Source organism: Balaenoptera physalus (assembly GCF_965194825.1).
Source record: "Balaenoptera physalus genome assembly, chromosome: 20".
NCBI classification, from domain to species: Eukaryota; Metazoa; Chordata; class Mammalia; order Artiodactyla; family Balaenopteridae; genus Balaenoptera; species Balaenoptera physalus.
Window position 1 is genome coordinate 46,784,751 of NC_138901.1, and position 22,496 is coordinate 46,807,246.

At 39.3% G+C, this 22,496-nt stretch overlaps 1 protein-coding gene and 2 long non-coding RNA genes across 21 annotated transcripts in view; 2 read left to right on the forward strand and 1 right to left on the reverse strand.

Annotated features, from left to right (window-relative positions):
• RHOT1 (ras homolog family member T1) overlaps positions 1–20,470 on the reverse strand; it is a 67,418-nt gene extending 46,948 nt beyond the window's left edge. For 10 of the 19 annotated variants that reach the window (XR_014257973.1, XR_014257974.1, XR_014257975.1 and 7 more), the window contains exons 1-7: positions 19,995–20,470; positions 12,930–13,001; positions 9,196–9,254; positions 6,732–6,813; positions 4,396–4,439; positions 4,044–4,097; positions 3,835–3,887 (exon numbers count right to left, since the gene is read on the reverse strand). Coding sequence is in view for 16 of the 19 variants with exons in the window: in XM_082443693.1 (XP_082299819.1) it covers positions 3,835–3,887; positions 4,044–4,097; positions 4,396–4,439; positions 6,732–6,813; positions 9,196–9,254; positions 12,930–13,001; positions 19,995–20,370 (740 nt within the window). In the remaining 3 variants the exon portion in view is untranslated. Of the gene's footprint in view, positions 1–3,834; positions 3,888–4,043; positions 4,098–4,395; positions 4,440–6,731; positions 6,814–9,195; positions 9,255–12,681; positions 12,907–12,929; positions 13,002–18,668; positions 18,691–19,994 lie in introns of those variants that run through there. The other 9 variants (XM_082443694.1, XM_082443705.1, XM_082443699.1 and 6 more) reach the window with 4 other exon arrangements.
• LOC309651266 overlaps positions 15,753–22,496 on the forward strand; it is a 38,507-nt gene continuing 31,763 nt past the window's right edge. Inside the window, exon 1 of the long non-coding RNA XR_014257988.1 lies at positions 15,753–18,008. This is a non-coding gene — a long non-coding RNA (uncharacterized lncRNA). The remainder of the gene's footprint in view (positions 18,009–22,496) is intronic.
• On the forward strand, positions 19,723–21,971 carry LOC309651264. The gene is made up of 3 exons (XR_014257986.1): positions 19,723–19,849; positions 21,224–21,319; positions 21,834–21,971. It is a non-coding gene; the product is annotated as an uncharacterized lncRNA (long non-coding RNA).

Sequence of the window (22,496 nt, forward strand, 5' to 3'; positions counted from 1 at the left end):
CTGGCAAAACTGACTCCTCTGAAGAGTCCCTCCTGGAAACAGTTCAAGTAATCAGCAAGAAAAACAAGTGTCAGGAGCATACAGGCATTGTTTCCTCCAAGGCAGTCCTGTCCAATACAACCTTCTGTGATGACAGAAATGATCTTTATCTGTATTGTCCATTCCTGTAACCTCTAGCCACAAGTGGCTATCAAGCACTTGAAATGTGGCTATGTCCAAGAAACTGAATTTTTCGTTTTATTTCATTTTACTTAAATTGCCACAACTGACTAGAAGCTACTGCCTTGGACAGTATAGCTCTAGAGAGCTCCTTTCAGCTTTGTCAGTAAGTCACTACAAAGTGACTTTAAAACAATGTTAATGATAAAACAATGATAAAGAGAAGCCATCAGAGATGCAAGATGTAGCACATACAATGCCATCTCAGTCACAAAGTAAATACGTGAGAGGGTGAGTCACCATGTTCATCTGTTTAGAAACAGATCTTTAGAGTTTCAAGGCATGAAAATGCCCAACTAAAAAAGAAATCTAAAAAATGAAGTAAAGGGCCATATGTGTATAATATATAGATATTAGTCTGGTTTTCCTAACATTTAAAAAGACTCAAAGAACAAGACAAGGGGCTTCCCTGGTGGCGCAGTGGTTGAGAGTCTGCCTGCTAATGCAGGGGACACGGGTTCGAGCCCTGGTCTGGGAAGATCCCACATGCCACGGAGCAACTAGGCCCGTGAGCCACAACTATTGAGCCTGCGCGTCTCAAGCCTGTGCTCCGCAACAAGAGAGGCCGCGATAGTGAGAGGCCCGCGCACCACGATGAAGAGTGGCCCCCACTTGCCGCAACTAGAGAAAGCCCTCGCACAGAAATGAAGACCCAACACAGCCAAAAATAAATAAATAAAAATAAATTAAAAAAAAAAAAAGAACAAGACAAGCATGCCCACTCTCCCCACTTTTTTTCAATAAAATATTGGAAGTACTTGCCAGAAAAATTAGGCAAGCAAAAGAAATAAAAGGCACCTAAAACTGTCACTATTTGCAGAGAACATGATTTTATATATAGAAAACCCTAAAGACTTCACCAAAAAACTGTTAGAACTAACAAATTCAGTAAAGTGGTGGGGTACAAAATCAATACACAAAATTTGGTTGCATTTCTATACACTAACAACAAACTATGAGAAAGGAAAATTAGGAAAACAATCCCATTTACAATTGCATCAAAAAGAATGAAATACCTAGGAATAAATTTAACCAAGGAGGTGAAAGACTTGTACACTGAAAACTGTATGTTATTGATGAAAGAAACAGAAGAAGACACAAAGAAACAGAAAAATATTCTGTGCTCATGGACTGGAAGAATTAATATTGTTAAAATGTCCATATTACCCAAAGCAATATATAGATTCAATGCAATCCTTATCAAAATTCCAATGACATTTTTCACAGAAATGCAGCAAATAATCCTATTGGATGGAACTACAAAAGACCCTGAATAGCCAAAGCAATTTTGAAAAAGAACAAAAAATCTGTAGGCACCATGCGCCCTGATTTAAAACTACATAACAAAGCTATAGTAATCAAAACAGTATGGTATTCGCATAAAAACAAATACATAGATCAATGGAACCCAAACAATATGGTCAATTAATTTATGACAAAGGAGGCAGGAATATATAATAGGGAAAGGATGGTCTCTTCCACAAATGGTATTGGGAAAAGTGGACAGCCCCATGCAAAAGAATGAAACTAGACCACTATCTTACACCATACACAAAAACTAACTCAAAATGGATGTAAGACCATTTTGATCAAAGACTTGAATGTAAGACCTGAAACCATAAAACTCCGAGAAGAAAATATAGGCATAAGTTACTTGGTGATGAATTTTTGGATCTGGCAACAAGAGCAAAAATAAACAAGTGGGACCATATCAAACTAAAAATTTCTATTTCTACACAGCAAAGGAAATCATCTACAAAATTAAAAGACAACCTACTGAATGGGAGAAAATTATTTGCAAATCATATATCAGATAAGAAGTTAATATCCAAATTATACAAAGAACTCATAAAACTCAACAGCCAAAAAAAAAACAACCCAAAAATCCGATTTAAAAATGGGCAGAGGATCTGAATACAGATTTTTCCAAAAAAAAAGTCATACAGATGGCCAACAGGCACCTGAAAAGATGCTCAACATCACTAATCATCAGGGAAATGCAAATCAAAACTACAATGACATATCACCTCATACCTGTTAGAATGGCTATTATCAAAAAGATAAGAAATAAGAAGTGTTGGTGAGGATGTGGAGAAAACGGAACCCTCATATACCTCTGTGCACTGTTGGTAGGAATGTAAATTGGTGCAATCACTATGGAAAACACTATGGAGGTTCCTCAAAAAATTAAAAATAGAACTACCACACAATCCATCGATTCCACTTCTGGGTATTTATCCAAAGAAAACAAAAAAACTAATTTGAAAAGATATATGTGCCCCCATGTTCATTTACAGCACTATTTACAATAGCCAAGATATGGAAACAACCTAGGTGTCCATAAATGGATAAAGAGATAAAGAAGGTGTGGTGAATATATATACAATGGAATATTATTCAGCAATAAAAAAGAATGGAATCTTGCCATTTTCAACAACATGGATGGACCTTGAGGGAATTAGGCTAAGGACAGTTAAGTCAGACAGAGAAAAACAAATACTGTATGATTTCACTTATATGTGGAATCTAAAAAAAAAACCAAAATCATAGATACAGAGAACAGAATAGTGCTTGCCAGAGAAGTGGGTGGGAGGTGGGGAGTCGGTGAAACAGGTGAAGGGGGTCAAGAGGTACAAACTTTCCGTTACAAGATGAATAAGCCACAGGGATGTAAAGCACAGCATGGTGACTATAGTCAATAATATTGTGGAGCATACTTGAAAGTAGCCAAAAGAGTAAATACTAAAAGTTAACTGTGTATGATGACACATAGTAACTAGACTTATTGTGGTGACCATTTTACAACGTATACAAATACTAAATCATGATGTTATACACCTGAAACCAACATAATGTTATATGTCAAGTATATCTCAATAAAAATTTTTTTGAAAAAGACTCAAATGCTTCACAAATAACATGTTCAATTAAACAATACCACAAGAGAATGTTTTGTTTCCATTTAAAGCTCAAAACATTTATACCTAGTACCACCAATCTGCTCAGAAAAAAACAGAATTTGCTTTTTCCCTATCATACATATATCTTACAAAGAATTTCAAAGAAATCTCCCCGCATGAATTCCTAAATGAACATCTCTATAAAGATTTTTAGAGAACTTATAAAGCACTTATACATGCATTATATTTCACTGGATTCTCAAAATAACCACATGTAGCCAAGAGAAGTATTACCCACTTACAGATGAGGAAACTAAGGCTCAATGAAGTTTTAAAGCTCATAAGAGGCCAAGCCAGATTTCCAAGGTCACTCATTTTCCTCCAAGTCCTGTGCTCTTACATATACCACATGGTGAGCACTCAATGACTTAGGGTATTGCCAATCCTCAAAAGGGCATCTCAAGAGAGAGGGCACATTATAGTACCAGAGCTCTATTTTCTGCTTTGCTCTCAAATATATGCGCTGCCTCGAATAATTCCTCCCAAAAAAGGTGTGAGTGTGTAAACAGACAGACCTATAGATAAAGCACATATGGCAAACTGTTAACTAGTGGATCTAAGTAAATAGTTTACAGATGTTCATTATACTATTTCTTGCAACTTTTCTCTAAGTTTGAAATTTTTCAATATACAAAGTTTGAGAGAAAAAAACTACCTGCTGTCTTTGTCTGTTCTTTCATTTATGAGAGGAATCCATCGACTTGTTACCTAAAATGAAAATTAACAAGAACTAAGCCATGATGAGGATCTTCTTTGAAAAATACTCTACCCTTGACCCCTAAAATTCTAAATTGAGGATCAATTTTAAAAGTGCCCCCACTGAAATTTAACAAAATATAGTGAAAAAATGTCATACATTCATACCTTATCAATAGAATGCTTGTTGTTAACAGCATAAACTATGCAGATAACATTAGCCTACAAGAAAAATTAACAAATTGATGTCATTTTAAAATAACACAAAAGTAGCATTTAATTACCAACTAGCTAATATATTTGGGCCAAAGAAAGAACAAAATTTGAAAACTAAAAAACTTAGCATGCCTCTAAGAGAAAAAGGTTCCAAAGGATTTACAGCAAAAATACATTCTCAAAGTCAGCAGTAACAATAAAGAACTGAAAAAGCCCTCTTGGTAAGTGAGAGAATGAAATGGTAGATACAGAATCATCACTGTTTTGCCACAAGAGAACCTAGAACTATTTTTTTTTAACTTACCTGTGATATTTCTTGATGAAGTTGTTCATCACTCTGCTCTGCTTCTACAAATGACAAAGTCAAAAATTTCTTTTCATATTTTAAACACTTTCATAAAAACAAATGGCCAAGCTAAAATCCATATGACACCCATCTAACATCCCTCAAAACATCCCTCACCCCTCATGCCATTTACATGGTGTAGTGCCAGACAAGTGGCAAAGACAAGGGCAAGCCAGAGAAAGCAGAGTTGAACTATGATAAGGAAGCTGGCTGGCACTGAGAGACAAGTCTACATGAAGATAACTCAGGCACGGAAGAGCAGAAGGCATTGTGTGATAAATCTGGGCCGGCATCTGATCCAGAGTTGAGAAGGGAATGGGAAAAGAGATCAGAAACCCAAGCTAGAGTCAGAAGCCCAGACAAAGAGTCTATACACACAGGGTCAAAAAGCCAGGTTAGAATCTGGGCAGTATAAGCTTAAGATCTAGACAGCAGATAGAAGTAATCTTAACCAGGCCTCAGAAGCAAAACTGGAGCATGATAATGAGTCAAGAATTCCCTGGGGACTTCCCTGGTGGTCCACTGAGTAACACTCAGCACTCCCAATGCAGGGGCCCAGGTTTGATCCCTGGTTGGGGAACTAGATCCTGCATGCATGCCCCAACTAAGAGTTCACGTGCCGCAACTAAGAAGCCCTCATGCCTCAACTAAAAGATCCCAAGTGCCACAACTAAGATCCCAAGTGCCACAACTAAGATCCGGTGCAGCCAAAATAAATAAATAAATAAATATTTAAAAAAAAGAAAAAAAAGAAAAAATTCCCTCACTGGCCCATATCTCTGGCTAGAACTGGTCTCAATGGGTGGATATGCCTATAATCCTACAGGTGCAGAGGATAAGTGCAATATATAGCTAGAATGGAGAAGTAAACAAATGAAGACCAAAGCAATTATTGACGTATTAATTTAGATCACTTTACGTTAACTGTTTCCCCCCAAAATGCATGTTATTTCTGACATACAAACTAATACCACAAATGAGTACATGGTATTTCAATTTATGCTAAAAAATTGGCCATATTTTAAATATCTTCTCAAATGTTGAGTAATCAATGGGTTAAGGCCTCAATTCTAATGCTGAAGTGAATCTAAGTATGTGGCTACACATATTGAAAAAGAATAATTCTGTAAATAAAGCTAGTTATGAGACTGATTGTAGCAGAAAACATCCAACTCCCCTCAGCTTCTAGTACAGTGCTGTCCAAGAGAAATATGATACAAGCCATTCATGAAATTTTTAATTTTCTAGTAGTCACCTTAAACAAAGTAAAAAGGAACAGGTAAAATGACTTTTTAATTTAACCCAAAATAACAAAAATATTAAAATTTCAATATGTAATCAATAGAAAAATTATTAATGAGATATCGTACACTCCTTTTTTCATACTGTCTTCTAAATCCACTTATTTTTTTTTTAATCCACTTATATTTTATACTTAGAGCACATTTCAATTTAGACCAGACACATTTTAAGTGTTCAACAGTCATATGTATCAGACTGCAAAGTATTTCACTTTTGGAATATATGGAATACCAGCTCAGCAAAACAAAGTATTACTAATGTAGTTATACCCATTTTTAAAAATAGATTTCATTTTTTAGAGCAGTTTTAGGTTCACAGCAAAACTGAGTGGAAGGTACAGAGATTTCCCATATACCTCCTGCCTTCATATATAGCTTTCCCCAGTATCAACATCTCTCATCAGAGTGGTACACCTGTTACAACTTCCCTTTCTTTCCAAAAGAAGTCCCAGAACAAAGTAAAATAATTTAATGAATAAAAAGTAAAGTAGTAGTGTGTAGAAAAACTTTACATTATTAAAAGCAATACAGATGTGCTTCCATTATCATACACTGTAAGCAAGATAACTGTTTTAGCTTTTTTTGTTTTAGGACAAAGTCTGACAAGTTAAAGAACCAATTTAGAACTCAAAAAATTTTCAAATTAGAACTCTTTCTACATCATCAGAGCATGCCTGAATGTCTGATAACAAAATTAACACAGAACTTCTCTCTGCAAACATGCAAATTCAAGGAGGGTATCATTTGTCTGGTCATTTGCCATCCCTCCTTCTTTTTCATTATTACAGAACCCAACTTAGTGAATTAGGGACAGAGAACTGCAAGGTGGAGGCTTTTCTTGGGGTGTGGGGTAAGACAAAAAGAGTAAATGATCATTTACTGCTAGAGAAAAGGAACACCCTTCCTAAAACATTTTTTAAAGCTCAGTTAAGTACCTTTTTAAGGACTATTAAATTAACTCTACAGCTTCACCTACAAGAAGACATTTACTACCTGAGTAATCTACAATGTGCGTTGGAACTCTCTCAGGGGTGACATCAGCTGGAATGGTGATTTCTTCTGCCCGGGGAGGAACCTTCATTTGCAAACAAATATAAAAAAGGAAAAACCTTTAAATATTATCAATCAAACTTGTTAACAGATTATGTAAATTTATCCATATAGTAGCCCCTTTTGCCAATACTTATCTTTACAAGTATTGATTGTACTTTTAAATGCTTATTTTTATGCTTTACCACAGATGCAAATATATATGAAAACTATACGATAAAACACTTTTTTTAAAAAAAACATGCACATTTATACCTGTGTGGGCACAGGACATATTAAGGATACTTCAGCTCCTAAATTAATTTGGTGTTTCAAAATTAGATTTTTAAAATGTAGTTTTCATTCTATTTTGTTGAAGGCTTAAGGTACTCTGCAAATGAAGACCTATGTTAATCTAAAACAATCCTCAAATAAATTAATAAATTATCAAAATTCATTTCTTCTGGAAGATAACTGGCTACATAAGCCTTATGCTTAATGACCCTATTACTTAGAAAAACCCCTTATCCACGCCCAAAAAGGACTATGCTAAAATGACAATTCTGGACTTCCTTGGTGGCGCAGTGGTTAAGAATCCTCCTGCCCATGCAGGGGACATGGGTTCAAGCCCTGGTCTGGGAAGATCCCACATGCCATGAAGCAACTTAGCCTGTGCCCCACAACCACTGAGCCTGAGCTCTAGAACCCTTGAGCCACAACTACTGAGCCCGCGTGCCATGACTGCTGAAGCCCGCATGCCTAGAGCCCATGCTCCGCAACAAGAGAAGCCACCACAATGAGAAGCCCGCGCATCACAATGAAGAGTAGCCCTCACTGGCCGCAACTAGAGAAAAGCCTGGGCGCAGCAACGAAGACCCAACGCAGCCAAAAATATAAATAAATAAATAAATAAATAAACTTATAAAGGAATTAAATAAAAAAATAAAAATAAAATAAATAAAATAAAATGACAATTCTAAACTAAGTTAAACTATCACAGAAAACTTTTAGGTATTATAACCTGAGTGATCCTAATTAACATTACTGATTCCACACACCACATATGAAAATACACTCCATTTTACAAATTAAGCTATGATTTATTTAACTATCTTATTTAAGAGAAAAAAAAGCAAAAGAAACAATGAGTGGGACTTCCCTGGTGGTGCAGTGGTTAAGAATCCGCCTGCCAGTGCAGGGGACACGGGTTCGAGCCCTGGTCCGGGAAGATCCCACATGCCACGGAGCAACTAAGCCCGTGAGCTGCAACTACTGAGCCTGCGCTCTAGAGCCCGCGAGCCACAACTACTGAGCCCGAGTGCCACAACTACTGAAGCCCACGCGCCTAGAGCCCACGCTCTGCAACAAGAGAAGCCACCCAATGAGAAGCCCGCGAACCACAATGAAGAGTAGCCCCCGCTTGCCACAACTAGAGAAAGCCCGCACGCAGCAACAAAGACCCAAGGCAGCCAAAAATAAAAATAAATAAATTTTAAAAAAAAAGAAACAATGAGTGGTCACATGGCAGTTGTAATTTTTGAAATAACTACCACGTAATACATCAAATTCCTCTCTAAACAGCAAAATTGCACAGATATTCCTAATTAAACAAGAGTAAAGAAATGATAAATGCAAACCGTGGCACTAATAATACCTACTATGTGAAGAAAGAAAATAAAAAGAAATAATTTTCATCCCTTTTGCATTGATCCCATTCCTCATAACAATATCTTAACTTTACATAAGGTTTTAGCCAACAGTCCCCCATACGGGAACTTCCAAAATGTAATAAATAAATACATTGCCAGCAATAACAAAACCACCTAACTTTTGGTGGCTCTGTATTATTACTAAGCTTATCTCATGTGAGATGCATAACAATCCTTTGAGGTAGGCAAAGGTGGAATGAATTATATTTTTTATTTGTAAAATGATGCAGGTGGATAATATTTGAGGTTTTCAAATATGTGTGGCAGAATCCTAGTGGTTCCAATGCCTCAAAGACTGGGGAGTGTCAGATGGAAGGCAGGCGGGGAGCCAGACCTTTTACCCTTACTTCAACTAAAGGAATACTCCATCTGTTCTATACTTTGGGCTTACGAAAAACATTAAGAGAGGATGATACAGCTTAGATATCTCTAACATCTCTTTCAGCTCCCATTTTACAGATGAGACAACTAAGGCACAGAGATGACAAATGTCCTAGCCAAGATCAAAAGTAAGAAACACAAAGGCCTTAGTGAACTCAGAACTAGTTTGACTCTTTCTCCTACACTATATTTCAGAGATGTCTTGTAAAAACTACCACAAGCCTTTCTAGAAGTCATAACTATCAGAAAGAAACCACATGCAAAAATGTATTCTATTTAACTCAATTTTGATAAAATTTAAAACATTTTAAATATAGTTAAGAAATCAAAATGTTTACCTCTTCTGGGAATTCTTCACTGACCAGAGACATAATCAGTGATGTCTTCCCAACTCTAGCTGTGAAAAGAAGAAAGAATTACTTTAATAAAGTATTTAGATTCTACATAACCTCAAATTTAGCAACCACACAGGAAAGTCTGTTATTTGTTACCTAAAATCAGAGGCGTCCAAATTAGCATGTTTTAGTACAATACTTAAATTATATCTTTTTCTTCTGCTTAGTAAAGTTACACATATTATTTAAAACAAAAAATTACCAAAATATATAAAAGTAAAAATCTCCCATAGTATTCCCCATTGTTTAACATATGTAGTCTCCCAGATTTTCCTACACTTATATTTAACATAGTAATAATTTACCAGAGTAGAATCAGAGTATTTCTACTATTTTGCAACCTTCCTTTATCACTTAATTATGTATTTGGGCAGTATTCCATGTCAATATTTTTAAATCTCCTGGGAGGGGGAAAGGGAAGGTTATTATTTAATAAATATAGCATTTTCGTTGGGGATGAAGAAAAAGTTTTAGATGTAGAAAGTGGTGATGGTTATACAACACTGCGAACACACTTAATGCCCCTGAACTGTACATTTACAAAAGGTTAAAATGTTTAATACTGTCTTGTATAGTTTAACACAATTTTTAAAAATAGCAGTAGGTGTACTTTATATTAACATTTAAAAAGCTTCCTACATTATTTTTTGATAGCTGTATAAGAATCCATTGTATGATGTCATAATTTATTAACGTAATTTCCTAACAATGAACAGTATTCAAGTTTTCACTTTTATAAACAGTGCTGCAATGAGTATTTTTACAGGATAAATTCCTAGAAGTGGAACTCAAGTTAGCATGCATGATCTTTTTTGTTTTAATAGACATTGTTAAATTAGCTCCAAAAAAGAATAAACTAATTTATATCCTCACCAATAGAAGAGCAGAGTGTCTATTTCTTTATATCTTTACCTCATTTCTTTTTTAGGGTATCATATTTAAAGGGTTAGTAACAGCAAAGATACTTTCCTGTTACATTTTCTAACCTAGCAATTTTTTTTAATGCACAAACTTAAATTCTTAATTTTTTTTCTAAAAATTGACTTTCATTCCCATCATTTTCCGATAATATAATTACTATTGCTAGATATTCAAATGCTTATCAACTAAATCCTCTCATGATTCTAGAGGAAAACAGTCCACCTGCCTGTTAATCTCTGCTGTAATAGAAAATTATAGTTTTCAAAAGTCAAGTCTAAATATAAAAGAACTGGAAAATGTTAAAGTTAAGGAAAGTCACATTCCTTTTCTAAATGACTAAAAGAAAGGGTGACTAAAAATACAAGTCAAAGGACTTCCCTGGTGGCGCAGTGGTTACGAATCCGCCTGCCAATGCAGGGGACACGGGTTTGAGCCCTGGTCCGGGAAGATCCCACATGCCGCGAAGCAACTAAGCCCATGCGCCACAACTACTGAGCCTGTGCTCTAGAGTTCGCGAGCCACAACTACTGAGCCCGCGTGCCACAACTACTGAAGTCCATGCGCCTAGAGCCCGTGCTCTGCAACAAGAGAAGCCACCTCAATGAGAAGCCCGCGCACCGCAACGAAGAGTAGCCCCCACTTGCCGCAACTAGAGAAAGCCTGAGCGCAGCAGCAAAGACCCAACGTAGCCAAAAATAAATAAATAAAATAAATAAATTTATTTTAAAAAAATACAAGTCAAGTCTCTGGAAAAATGATGACTGGCTAGAAAAGAGAGCACTGGTCCAAACAATTTAGAGGGTGTGCGGCAAACAAGCGGGTGCTGCAGATGGAGGGCAGATCAGATGGTTAACCGGTGTCTTCTAGCTCTGACTTCTTCAATCTTTTCAATTTACATGTGTAAGAAGGCTTGGGCCTTCTTCAAGTGGCTGACAATAACATAACATCTCCCTGAGTCAGGGAATCAGGAGCCCATCATCACAGAACTGCTACAACCTAGTTATTGAAGGCAGCTTATCCAGCTCCCCACAAAAATTTCAGATGAAGAGCTAAGGGACCCAGCCACAGTGATTTTCTCATGGTCTCACTAAGAGAATAACCCATCTCCTGATGGCTAAGCAGTGTTCTTTCTCTTTCTTATGCCAGACATTAAAAATTATTGTTAACACAAGTTAGTAATACAGAAAAGGAATGGTGACCACAAAAGTCAGGAAACACCCCATATACAAATACTGCGTAAGTTAATTAAAATACTCAGATGCACTGCTGACTAATCCAGCAACTCTGGCTCAATTTTTTTTAAATTTATATTCAGAAAATTTCAGACTTACAGAAAAATTGCAAAAATAATTCAAAGGAGTCATGTCTATCCTTCAATCAAATTCCCCACATGTTGAACAACACAGATGTGAACTGTGTGGGTCCACTTTGACACAGATTTTTTTTTTCAATTTAAAATACTACACAATCTGCAGATCTTTGACGTGGAGTCACAGATACAGAGGAACACAGTAAACAGTGGGCCAGCTATAAGTTATACACAGATTTTCAACTGCACAGAGGGTCAGTACCCCTAACCACTGCTTTGTTGAAAGGTCAAATGTAGTTATCTTCAAATGGGCCAAGCCACCGTCCTCTTATTCCAGATACTTAAAACAACAAATCTTTTAGAAGATCCAATGCCTGTACAATACCTGTGACCTTTGAACTTCTGGGCCTTTCTGGCCCTAGGAGAGATGTCTGCTTTTTCCCTGGTTATCTCTAAAATCCTACAACTATCACCAGCACAGATGTTCCCAGAAACTTTTCCATTTCTGAAGAACCCTCCTGGATATCTTATACAGCTGACCCTTGAACAATGCGGGGGTAAGGAGTGCTAACACACGCACAGTTGAAAATAGTGTTACTTATAGTCGGCCTTCTGTATCAGCGATTCATCTGTATCCTCATCCCTGGATTCAACCAACTGCAGATTGTGTAGTACTGTAGTACTTACTATTGAAAAAGATCAGCAGATAAGTGGACCTGCAAAGTTCCAACCTGTGTTGTTCAAAGGTCAGCTGTACATGTCTACAATGTTATCCTTGATCTACTAAGTTAGGAATGGGAAAAAATGAATCAGATACTCAATAATCAGACACTCAATCGGATACTCAATAACTCAGATGCTCCTTGGTAACTAAAACAAGTCCCACTGTTGGTCCTTGAGAAATCTGCCTACCTTAATACCCTGATTCTTCTTCGGATACCCTGATAATCCCCTTTTTAGAATTACCTTTTAAAAATTTTATTTGCATCCTACCACTCAAAGGCCCTCACCAGTTTCAGAAGAAACCTACCTTTGAATCCTTAACTCAAAATGTTAAACAAAATCTCCAAAATTAAGTAAATCAACAATATCAAAAAGCCTATTAGTTTCCAAGACAGCAAAGGACTTGTTTCTCCTTAATCACCATCACTCAGGATCCCTTAGCAAAATGCAGGTCTTCAACAGGTGTTCTGTGTTACCTTTAAAGTTCCCCCTCACGGTAACCTTTAAAATGCATCCATTCTTCCTCATCTCTCTTCTTAAAACTCATTACAACAACCCTTTTCTTGGTCATAGTCCCTTTTCTGCTTTTCTCATGGACCCTCTGTATTCCCAGTGATATTTTCAGAAGAGAAAACCAACATTCTGAGGAAATTCAGATTTCGTCGCAGCTCAGCTCCTCAGGGCAGTTCTGGCTACCTGCAGCAACTCCTGCCAAAGCACAGACCTGTCACCATGTCCATTCCAACAGGGCAGGCCTCAGAGACAGGAAAGGAAACGGCTTGGAGGAGACGAGGCACTGTAAAGACGGCAACAATTAAAGAGCTTTACTTATGCTTGATCATACAGACTTACAAGACAGCAATACCAAAGAGTGGGGATAATTAATTTATTTGTATGACACTACCTTTCAAAATGTGACATTTCTACTCATTCGTATCCTGCCTCATTTGTTAAAGAATCTGAGGCAATTTAGCACTCACTACAATAAAACAATCCCATCTAGTTTCTGAAGTAATTGTATAATAAAAGGCCTTTTAAAAAATCAAAGAACATGAATCTCTTCCACATAGAAATCCAAGAGTGATCTCCTTTTTTAAAACAAGTTCAAAATTAGAGCAAGAGAGAGAGATTACAGTGAATTTGGGAGAAAATGAATGAGCATGTTTTCATTAGTACCATTTTGGGTTTCCTTTTGGAAGAGCAGTGAAATGATAGCTGCTTTAACTAATAAAGGATTATACAGATGTGATTTAGTTTCAAAATGCTTTGGTGAGGGACTTCCCTGGTGGCGCAGTGGTTAAGAATCCGCCTGCCAATGCAGGGGACATGGGTTCGAGCCCTGGTCTGGGAAGATCCCACATGCCGCGGAGCAACTAAGCCCGTGCGCCACAACTACTGAGCCTGCGCTCTAGAGCCCGCGAGCCACAACTACTGAGCCTGCGTGCTGCAACTACTGAAGCGCACGCACCTAGAGCCCGTGCTCCGCAACAAGAGAAGCCACCGCCATAAGAAGCCCGCTCACTGCAACAAAGAATAGCCCCCTGCTCACCGCAACTAGAGAAAGCCCATGCGCAGCAAGGAAGACCCAACAGATCCAAAAATAAATAAAATAAATTAAAAAAAAAAATTTAACCAAAAAAAAAAAAAAATGCTTTGGTGAATCTAAACTAGGGCTTTTTTGCTTCTCTTAAGGCCTACCCACCTAACCTTGAGTGAGACTATCAAAGAAATAATGAAGCAGCAGGTTTAAAATTAAAGTTAAAATAGGCCACTTTCAAGCTAATTTTAATTGAGAAAATAAATGAATGCCTTGAAGGAAAAAATTTTAGAATATTAAAATTTTAAAACTATTTAAATAAGCCTATTATCAAAAAGGTTCCTTATGGGAATCCCCTGGCGGTCCAGTGGTTAGGACTCCACACTTTCACTGCCGAGGGCCCAGGTTCGATCCCTGGTCAGGGAGCTAAGATCCTGCAACCCGCGCGGCACAGCCAAAAAAAAAAATCCCTTATAACAATGGCAGATGAGTATAAGCGCTGCATATTTTTAACTACTCCAGAAAATAAAAATTATTTCCATAAAGGAACAATATCCCAAGCTCTTCTCTAATTATTGTACCAATTAAATTTTATATTTAATATAATATATACTATAAATATTTTATATAGTACAATTTTATGATAAATATAATTAAATTTAATAATTATATATAATATAAACATTTTAATATACATATTAATATGGAGGACAAAAAATTATTCTTTGTTAGCCAGACATCTGATGGTCTCTATTTCCTCTATTTTGCCTGAGAAATATTAAAGTGATCTATAAAAATTAAAAGCATGGCCACAATTATCCCCAAGGACAGAAGGCCTTCTGATTCAGTTCAACACAACATGCTACAGTTCTGTCTGAAACCCCATGCTTCTAAGTAGGTCATCCATGGGAAGCATAATTCATCACTATAGAACAAATTATCTAGATTTATCCCAGCTAAAAATTTGTCTTTTCATCACATCTTTTGAACATCTAGTTCTAAATGACAGCAAATTCTTAATAGTCATGAAGCAGAAGTAATATTCCCTGGTTCCAATTACCACCCTACCAGCCATATTGGCTATTTTTCTTGATAACAAACACCCCATGCTTCAAGTAGCAAAGGGACCTACTCCTCATTTTTATCTGCTTCTTTATTAAGAAGCCTTGTTGGCTCTTCCTAATTTATTGTAATTAGAATACACAGGGAGGAGGAGAGTAGCTATGAATTTGTATTTTTAACTGGAAAATTTTAGCATTTGGGGAAATAGCTGAGCATTGTTCCAAAGGAAAATTTCATCAACCATATGCAGACAATGTGGGCTGCAGAAGGACAAATGCTATGGTCTATCCCTCTCCTTCAAACTACGTCAACACTAGAGCCCAACTGGTGCCGGCAGAGCAGAAAAGACAGCAGAGAACAGGTCTCAGTACATAGGTAAGGATGATGTAGAAGAGACTTTCTATATGAATAGAATAGGCTATGTAGAATGGACTTTCTATGGCCAATCACCCAGGTACTATCACCCAGGTGATAGTAGGTACCATACTGCGTTGCGTTATCTATCACCAGACACAGTATAATTGAAACGGGAGCAGTTTAATCTTCAAATATCATTGTAACAAAGACCAGAATGGAGAGCAATATGGCTTTAAAAAGATCATAGAAAGTTTTTCTCCAAAATAAATGCTAGCTTATTCCTGAAGTCTCTTTAACTCTTATACCTAAAGAATCTTTCTTTAACTCCTTTAAACCTCCAAGATGGCCTCTGGTGGTTCAAGGAGAAGCTGACCTCTTTTGGCAAGGACTATAATTCCTGGCAGTCAAGACGTGAACTAGACATGGCATTGCCATTATAAGTCACTGGTCTACTTCACTGCCAGAACACAGGAATCTCCGCAACAAAATAAAGCTAAGAACATGGAACAAGAGACTGGATGAATGCTGCCCCTTCAAATCCTAACAATAACCACATCAGACCAGATTTTTTTTTTTTTTTTTTTTTCAGACCAGATTTTAAGAAAGGAGAATGATCACATTTTTATGACTAAAAGGACTGGTTTGGAAAACAAGGAAAGTCTAAATAAACTAAACTAGCTTGAACTCTTTCATTCTTTCAACAACTATTTGAGTGCCTACTTTGTGCCAGTCCTACTCTAGGCCTGGGGAAATGTCAATAAACAAGACAAATCCCCTGTCCTTACAAAGCTTACCTTCTAGCTCAAGTAACAACAGAAAAAAGTGAACAAATATGCAGGGAAGTAGGGATAATGCCTGGGTCTTGCAGAGAAAGCAAAGTAAAGGAGAGAGTAGTACAAGAACAAAGCAAGGGCCAGATTGTGAAGGACTCTACAGGACTGCATTAAAAAGTTTAATGGCCTTGGGACTTCCCTGGTGGTCCAGGGGTTAAGACTCTGCACCCCCAGTGCAGGGGGCATGGGTTTGATCCCTGGTTGGGGAACTAAGATCCCGCATGCCTCACCGTGCAGCCAAAAGTTAAAAAAAAAAAAAAAAAAAAAAAATTAATGGTCTTTAAGTGAAAGTAGAAATCATCAGAGAATTAAATGGGTAACACGATCTGAGATATTTTTTAAGGATGACTCTGTCTGCTACATGGAGAATGGACAAAATTAGAAGCAGGGATACCAGTTAAGGAAATATTACAAAAGCCTAGGCCAGAGCCAACCAAAGTGTGAGCTAGTTTGCCAGAAGTTTCGATGATAAACCAAGCAGTTAGACAAATTGGGTAAGAGCTACCGGACTCATTTAAAAAGAGGATAACAGTTCCACTTTCTTAATTAATTTGACCAGAAAACAAACATATCTCAATTTAATTTAAAAACAAGACTTCACTAAAACTAAGACTATCTTGTGTACTTTTAATGCAGCTACAGGATTTAGATAAAAGGTTAATAAGGCTCATTCCTCATATTATAACAAGGACATCTGTTAAGCATACTAATGCAAATCTAGTTAAATGCAAATTCTGGCCAATGAAATTGACCATGGAAAGTTATAACCTGAAGAACTAAGTTTCATGTGGTTGCATTTTTTAAAATTTTAAATTTTTTGTTTTGTTTAAAGAATGGTAATTGACTTTTAATTTGGTCTGAATAGTATTCAATATGTTCAATAATTAAGATAAGGTGAAGAAGGTACTTAAAATACTTTGGCTTTCTCTGCAAATAAACACCTTAAAATTTACAGACAGCCTAACTTTTCTGTCTAAGCAGTCAACAGACATTAAGCAACTACTTAGCATTAAAGCCTGGCTGGCTCAGAATCCAGATTCTGGATGGATCAAGAAAAGATCCATTTCACCTCCAGAGTACAGTATAGGTTAAGCCAACAGAATGCTGAAACTGCTCACAACGGTTTGGGAGCCTCAGTGAATGAAGCTGCTGCTGTGTGGTTCAGGGACGGACACTAACAGCAATAAAATGTACTGAAGTGATTGAGAAAGAACAGGCTTTACAACAACTCCAGAGACGATGCTCCTTTTTCTTTTCATTTCCTATTTCCCTTAGTTAACCATCTTAAAACTACAAATGAATTATTACAACTTTTTCCTTAAAAAGTGGTTTTCCTGATAAATCTGTGTATCAGACCAGTATCAAAATGACCATTCTTGGTCACACTTATTGTTTACCTAGCATTTAAAGCACTACAGCTAGGCTAAGTAGCTGTCAGATATTTACATTAAATCTCAAAAAGTAATGCTTCAGTCATTTCCCCCCAGAATACAACCCTTTACTATAAAATTAAAATTATATATTCCAAATAAGTGTAACTCTTTCTCATATTTCTTTTTAATTTATTTTATTTTATTAATTTATTTATTTTTGGCTGCGTTGGGTCTTCGCTGCCGCGTGCGGGCTTTTCTCCAGTTGCGGTGAGCAGGGCTACTCTCTGTTGCGGTGCATGGGCTTCTCATGGCGGTGCCTTCTCTTGTTGCGGAGCACGGGCTCTAGGCACATGGGCTTCAGCAGTTGTGGCTCGCGGGCTCAGTAGTTGTGCCTCGCGGGCTCCAGAGCACAGGCTCAGTAGTGGTGCATGGGCTTAGTTGCTCCGCGGCATGTGGGATCTTCCCGGACCAGGGCTCGAACCCGTGTCCCCTGCATTGGCACGCAGATTCCCAACCACTGCGCCACCAGAGAAGCCCATTTCTCATACTTTCTTTTTTTTTAAATTTTATTTATTTATTTACTTATTTATGGTTGTGTTGGGTCTTTGTTTCTGTGCGAGGGCTTCCTTTAATTGCGGCAAGTGGGGGCCACTCTTCATCGCGGTGCACGGGCCTCTCACGGTCGCGGCCTCTCTTGTTGTGGAGCACAGGCTCCAGACGCGCAGGCTCATAATTGTGGCTCACGGGCCTAGTTGCTCCGCGGCATGTGGGATCTTCCCAGACCAGGGCTCGAACCCATGTCCCCTGCATTGGCAGGCAGACTCTCAACCACTGCACCACCAGGGAAGCCCTCTCATACTTTTAAATGTGAAAAAAAAATCATGTATATATGGTAGTTGGCCTAAAGTTTTCGGTACCATCCTCTTTAAGAAAAATGTCTTCCTCAAAAACGAAGGCTTTCTCTGTGTCAAGTTTCTCCCTATCTAAAAACTTTCACATATACACTCTTACCAATTCTATTATTTGCTTTCATTTCATCAGAATATGGCTCGTAATTTTTCTAACAAATTTTTAAGTCTTTTATGTATTTCAAAATAAGTAATACTGTTAACCTTTTAGCTTAAACGTCCTAAGGCTGACAATATATCTTACATATGTATAACACTTCAATTCAGATGTTTTACAGACTAATGATTATAGGTAATTGCTCCCTATATTCAAAACTAAAACCAAAACAAAGAATTTTTGTTTAAAAAAAAATTTTTTTATGCATCGGTTTTTTAAGTGGGACATCTACTCACTTTCCCTGCCTTGCTCCAAATGCATCAACATGAATCATATTCCTGAACTTTGTCAAGGAAGTCCATGCAAAACACAGATTAAGGTACACGTGTTGTTATAAATTAAAACTAAAATTCACAACTGCAAACCAAAAAGTAAACTGTCTGGCTAAGCTTACTTCTAGATTCTGATTCTAAAGGAAGATTTCTACAATAGCAGGTGAACAGAGGTTTCTATGAACAGCAAAGAACACTACAGAAGAGGGTAAAAATGTGTTCACTTCCTTCCTTGGGAGGGCATCACAGTGACGTGGAGGGGCTACTCCAGAATGAAACGGGGTTTAGAACAGAAAGCTTCAAAGCAGCAAAGGCAGGGCATTAACTAACGTACTTTTAAAACAAACAGTCCAGTCCTCCCCAGCCCACTTTTTTCTTATTTTAGTCCTACCAATTGAGTCATGTAACTTGCACAATATCAAGAAGTCCCTGCTGTTCTGTCCCCAAATCAGTGAACAGAAGACATGTCTCCTTTATTACATCTTCAAAAAGTGAAATCTAAGAATCTCGGGGGGGGGGGAGGGGTCTCACGTGTGCTCGTTATTTTTAAATTAATTACCAAGTAGTTATGAAATAATGTTTTAAAAGATGGGGGAAACTAGGCTTTAGGGTAACAATAATTCTCTCAACTGAAGGACCCTCCCCAGATAAGTATTCATTCATTGAGCACTTGTATAACTTGAAGTTGAGAGTAAATTTTTGAGGAAACATCGAGTGTACCTGGAGTTATTCCAATGCAAAGAGCAAATACCGCTTAAAATGCTCCGTGCCTTACAGTCAATGCCTAGAGCGAGGGAAGACCGCGAGCGCAAAAACAAGCAGACACCTGACCTTGCCCACAAGTCGAACAGTTCTGCACCCCTCCCCCTAGCTTCCCGGGGAGCCAGTTCACGCCATCCCAATTGGTCAGTCCGCCTGTTCCAGCACCTGCCTGGCAGGGACAAGGGAATCTCCACGGAAGACGAGAGGGTCTGAGAGGAGGCGGCCTCGGAAACGCGGAGGCCCGGGAGCAGAGCATTCCAAGAGAAAAAGGAGGAGAGGACCTTCGGAGGGATGAGGCCGGGCGGTCAGAGGCTAATGGAGACACGGCTTGAGGGTGATGACGGGGGGACAGAGGACGGAGGGCTCAGGAGGGCCCAGGTGAGGTGAGAGATCGAGGGCCGCCGGCGGGCAGCCGAAAGGGGAGAGCGGAGGGGCTGGGAGGCCTGGGGGCGCGGAGGTAGGGCAGCGGGGCGGCAGGGGCTGCGGTGGCCGCGGCCAGCCCCGGCCAGCCCGGGCGCGCGGACTCACGTTCTCCCACCAGAAGGATCCGCACGTCTTTCTTCATGTCTGCGGCTCGCAGGGGCCGACCTCGGCCCGCACGCATGGAGCGGACTCCTCTCGCCGGGAGCGCCCAGCCCGCGGCGCCGCTTTCCCCACGCTGCCGGCGCCGCCTGCCAGCCTCTCCCGCCGCCCCGCCCGAACCTCGGCCTCCCGGGCCCGCCGCACCACCTCCTCGGCAGCTAGCCCGCTCAAGAGCCGGGACAGCGCCTGCTCCGCCTCCTCCGGCTCCGCGAGTCGCGGCGGCGGCGGGGCGACGGGGCGCCGCGAGGGACAAGCGCTTTCGGAACGCGAACGCTCTCTGTCCCGGACCTGCGCCCCCGCCGTCAGGCTCGCCGCAGAGCATCGCGCGGGAGTCTCGCCCGCCCACCTCCGGGAACAGCGGCCAGGGATACGCTTTGGGCCGGGAATTTGAGTGGCAGGGTCGCTATCTGACCCCATTTCTTTTACGAAATAGGGGCAGGAGAAGTTCCTCGTCCAAGGTCATATAGCTAGAACTTGGCAGTGTGACTCAGGGCGGGAATATTCTCACCTGACTGACTATAAGCTGCAGGAGAGCAGCGACGTGTCCACCTGGTTTTCAGAAGTATTCCCCACCTTATTGGACAAAGCCCTCAGAAAGCGCTTGATTGAGTAAAGGATGACTACCTCCCAGAATCGAGTCCTTTCCACTACCAAAGCCCACCACCCTAGCAGCTTTTTATCTGTGGTGCTTATAAAATACGATTCTAAATAATGAGATTAGTTTCTACACTATCTGTGTAAACAGATTCGTTTCTTTGTAACCAAACTAAGTGATTTTCCTCTCTCTTTGTGGTTTACTTTAGGCAGGGTTTTCTGATACGTCTCTTTACATAGGTTTGCCCAGCGCAGTGTCGGACACATAGGTGACACTGAATAATAAACTTGTACTAATTTTTCTAACATTGTCTTAATTTCCTCCTGACTCTCTCCATCCGGAGGAATTTGTTGCTATCTCTCTCTATATATGCTTATATGTTTGAACAGTGCTTGGCAGACAGTGGGAGATAGATGGACAGATGGTTGGAGAGAGAGAGAGAATAAAGGAGGAAACACTATCTGTGCATAATGTGCCTTTTTTCTTTTTTTTTTGTGCCTTTTTTCTATCTTAAATATTACAAAATGAATTTTTTGTAAGGGAATAAAGTGTGTATAATACCAATCCCCTTTTCTCCTAGGAGAAGCCTTGTGGTCTGGTGCAGCATTTAACAGCTGCTGACAAACTGCATGGGTTTGAATCCAGAGCCCATCACCTGATAGTTATGTGATCCTGAGTAAGTTCCTTTACTTCTCCAAGCCCGCCCCTTCTTCTGTAACATGGCAATAATGATAATAATACCTACCTTCTTAGGTGGTTGTGAAGAATATATAATACATGTCAAGCATTTGTCAGATGCACAGCACTTGCTCTACTGATCTCAGCTGTCATTACTGTCGTAGAGCTCACTGAAAAGTTGAAATCCACAGGTTTTGAGGCAAATTCATTGTTATGTTTACAACAGTATTTCACCATTTAAGCTATATGATATCTGTAAGGAGCATAGGGGTGGAAGCCCTTCCAAAAAACACTCTCTCTGTGATATAAAGAGGAAGACAGGAAAGGCACACTTCCTGCTCACTGGGAGATAATGAAGTCATATTCCAGGATGGAGGCAAATAAGATGAACTTCAGGAGGCTTGATGGCCTGATCTTTCAGGGGAAAGTATTCCTCAGAATTTTAGTATTACAAAATGTTTGAGTTGGAAGGACCCTTACAGAGCACCTATTCTAATCCCATTATTCTATAGGTAAGACAAGCAACGTCCAGAGAGATACCATAACTTGCCAAAGGCATGACAGCTGAGACTGAGCCCGGGCTCTGCCATACTGAGCATATGAGGCTAGGCAAGTCACATCACCTCTCTGTTCCTCAGTTTCCTCTCAACCAAAGACTATCATCTCTTCCCAGCCTTCTACCTCACAGAGTAGTTTGGAGGATCCCATAAAACAATGTCTGTGAAAAAGGCTTTTTCTTTAACAAATGAATTGCACAAATATCAGATCACAAAGGACGAAGTTCTCTAGGGCACAGCTCCCTCCGAGCAAGACTTTGTAGAGAATCTTGACCCCGGGAGCCCTGCATCAGCATCGCCAGTGGATGCCGGTGTTAATTCTGTGGACATCAGGAGCGTGAGAAGAGACAAGGCCTTCGTGATGTTGCACATGCATGCTGCGTAAAGGCTTTGCAGGGGGAATGTCTGGAAGGCAGAGGGCTAGGAAGAAGAGTTTATTTAGAGGGAACATTGCAAAGATAATACTTCAAACTCCTTTGTAGAAAAAAACTTACTTAAAAATCCAGACCCAAGGGCTGCAGAAAGGAGTCACCCAGCAAGCACTTACAGCCAGCGATGACTAACAGTTTGATACAAAAGAAGACCAAAACTAAAGTGGGAGTGGGGAGCCGGACAAGC